General features: G+C 49.7%; 1 protein-coding gene across 1 annotated transcript; it reads left to right on the forward strand.

Annotated features, from left to right (window-relative positions):
* Positions 1 to 329: 329 nt before the first annotated feature.
* Positions 330 to 815, forward strand: LOC113408245 (ras-related and estrogen-regulated growth inhibitor-like; the record flags this gene model as incomplete). The annotated part of the gene is made up of 1 exon (XM_026661419.1): positions 330 to 815. A coding segment is annotated over one exon (486 nt), but the record flags the coding sequence as incomplete, so codon positions are not given.
* Positions 816 to 2,417: the final 1,602 nt, after the last annotated feature.

Below are 2,417 nucleotides of genomic sequence, written 5' to 3' on the forward strand. Positions count from 1 at the left end.
TGGCTGCCTGTAAATTAATTATTACTGCACAATGGCCTGCTGCCAATCCGATGTCACAAGCTAAGCTGGGTCACACTGGGTCAATGCTTAGATGGTCAGCCTCCAATGACCACTCTGCAAGAGGTGATGTTGGTGGCCCCTCGGCCTCGAATCAGCACTGATACCCCAGAATGGTATTACAGGGCACTGCGCACTGTTGAGTTTTACCATTGACCCCAGTGGGAGCGAAAGCAGGAGGTGGTCCAATGCTGGTAAAAACATTTTGAGCTCATTGCATTAAAAAGCTGCCTCGGGTGGTGATGCTATGATTTCTGTTCTCCCCTCCCTAGGAGGAAGACTCCTTGCAGATCGAGGAGAAGATCAAGTGGGGCGACGGCTTTGCCGTGGTGTATTCTGTGACCGACCGGTGCAGCTTCGACGAGGTCATGAGGCTGTGCTTCCTCATCAACCACATCCACTCGAGCCCCAAGCGGAGCGGTGGGAGTGACCAGCCGCCCGTGGTGATTGTTGGCAACAAGAAGGACCTGCAGTTTGACCGGATGGTGTCTTGTGAGGATGGTGAGAACCTCTCCAAAGCCCTGAAGCATCCTTTCTACGAGATCTCCACCAGGGACAGCTACGACGAGACCGTGGTGGTGTTCAACACCCTGTATAATGAGCTGATGAGACAGGGGCACTTCTCCCCGGGCTCCTTCAAGAGGAGGGCCGTGTCTAAGCTGATGGAAAAGATTCCAAAGATGCATGCCAACTCCACCCTGAACTCTGGTGGCCGGAGCCTCAGCTTCAACTCCTTCAGGGACTACATACCGGAGTGAGCCCCACATGGGCAGGGTGTGGGAGAGAACAGTGCCCCGGAGCAGCCCGGATTGGCAATGGACAGGCTGCAGGCTGCTCACCTTCCCAGTCTAGAGAGCGCTGTATGTTGCAAGGGTGGGTCCTTTCAGGCATCTGAATTCCAGGAAGGTCACAGTGCAGATCTGTGCTGACTTCCTACAGGGAATTAGCAAGAGGTGTGTGGCTCAGTTGGGTTGGTGCATCAGCCATTCACCTGTAAAGCCCAGGGGTTTACTTCCTTGCTTAGATTCAGCAGTGAAAACTCATTTGGGAGGGTCTCCCTCCTCCTCCCCATCCCCATTCTGTGAACATCACAAACTGCCACTGAATTTAACACAATTGGCAGGCTCTGCTCAGGAGAGGTTTGGGGGCACTGCAGGCTAGGACTGAGGTGCAGACTTGTGTGGGCGCCCAGACCATGGTTACCAGGGTCTGCTATAGGGCAAAATCGAGATGCATTGGTAGAATTGGCAGGAAGCTTGCACAGCACATGCTGTCATTCTGCCTGGCTATTGATCTCTCTGTTCCATGAACACAACATCCATAATTTAGGCCAAATAGCGTACGTTGGATTTGTCAAAGCAGGTCAGACCAAGGGTCCGGCCAGCCGTGTCTGCTGACTCTACCGATGGCCAACACTGGGTGCTGTGGTTACGTACAGCTGTTGGTGTATGGATGCCACTAGCCAGGAAAGTAGCCAGATCCCACTTCGGCAAACTTCTTCAAAGTGTTTCCAGCATTCCCTGCCCCCACCCCATTTCCCACACTCACTTAGGACCTAATTCTGCACCCATCAAAATCAATGGCAAAGTTCTCATTGACTGCAGTGGTGCAGAATGAAGCCCTTAGTGCCTTGGAGATCACACCATTGTGACCCCACCAGCTCAGTTTGACTCTCAAAGACTTGCACGCAAACACTCAGCACTGAATGTTTCACTCCACCTGCAGCCTGCTCCCTTCAGCGTGCCACACAGATCCTCTGAGTGACTACTTTGGTGGGCATGGGGAGCCTACTGACACAGAGATCATGTGGCCGTATAGAGGAAAGAGCCTTATTTCTGACTGTCATAAATGTCTTAGATCGGGGTCGGCAACCTTTCAGAAGTGGTGTGCCGAGTCTTCATTTATTCACTCTAATTTAAGGTTTCGCGTGCCAGTAATACATTTTAACGTTTTTAGAAGGTCTCTTTCTATAAGTCTTTAATATATAACTAAACTATTGTTGTATGTAAAGTAAACAAGGTTTTTTAAATGTTTAAGAAGCTTAAAATTTAAAATTAAATTAAAATGCAGAGCCCCCTGGACTGGTGGCCAGGACCCGGGCAGTGTGAGTGCCACTGAAAATCAGCTCGCGTGCCGCCTTTGGCACACGTGCCATAGGTTGCCTACCCCTGTCTTAGATGTATGTCTCTAGCTCAGATGATGGAGAAACTATCAAAGGACCTTGTTTTCCCTCTTACAGCTCTCTAGACTTTTTTATTCATTTTTTTTTTTTTTTTTTTACTCTGAGGAAAATAAATCAAGTGAGAAAAGAAGAACAAAGTCTGTGTGAAAAGTGCCAGCCCCCAAATGGATTCAAAATT

The sequence above is a fragment of the Terrapene carolina genome, unplaced genomic scaffold (assembly GCF_002925995.2).
Source record: "Terrapene carolina triunguis isolate 2854851 unplaced genomic scaffold, T_m_triunguis-2.0 Scaffold2529, whole genome shotgun sequence".
Lineage (NCBI taxonomy): Eukaryota > Metazoa > Chordata > Testudines > Emydidae > Terrapene > Terrapene triunguis.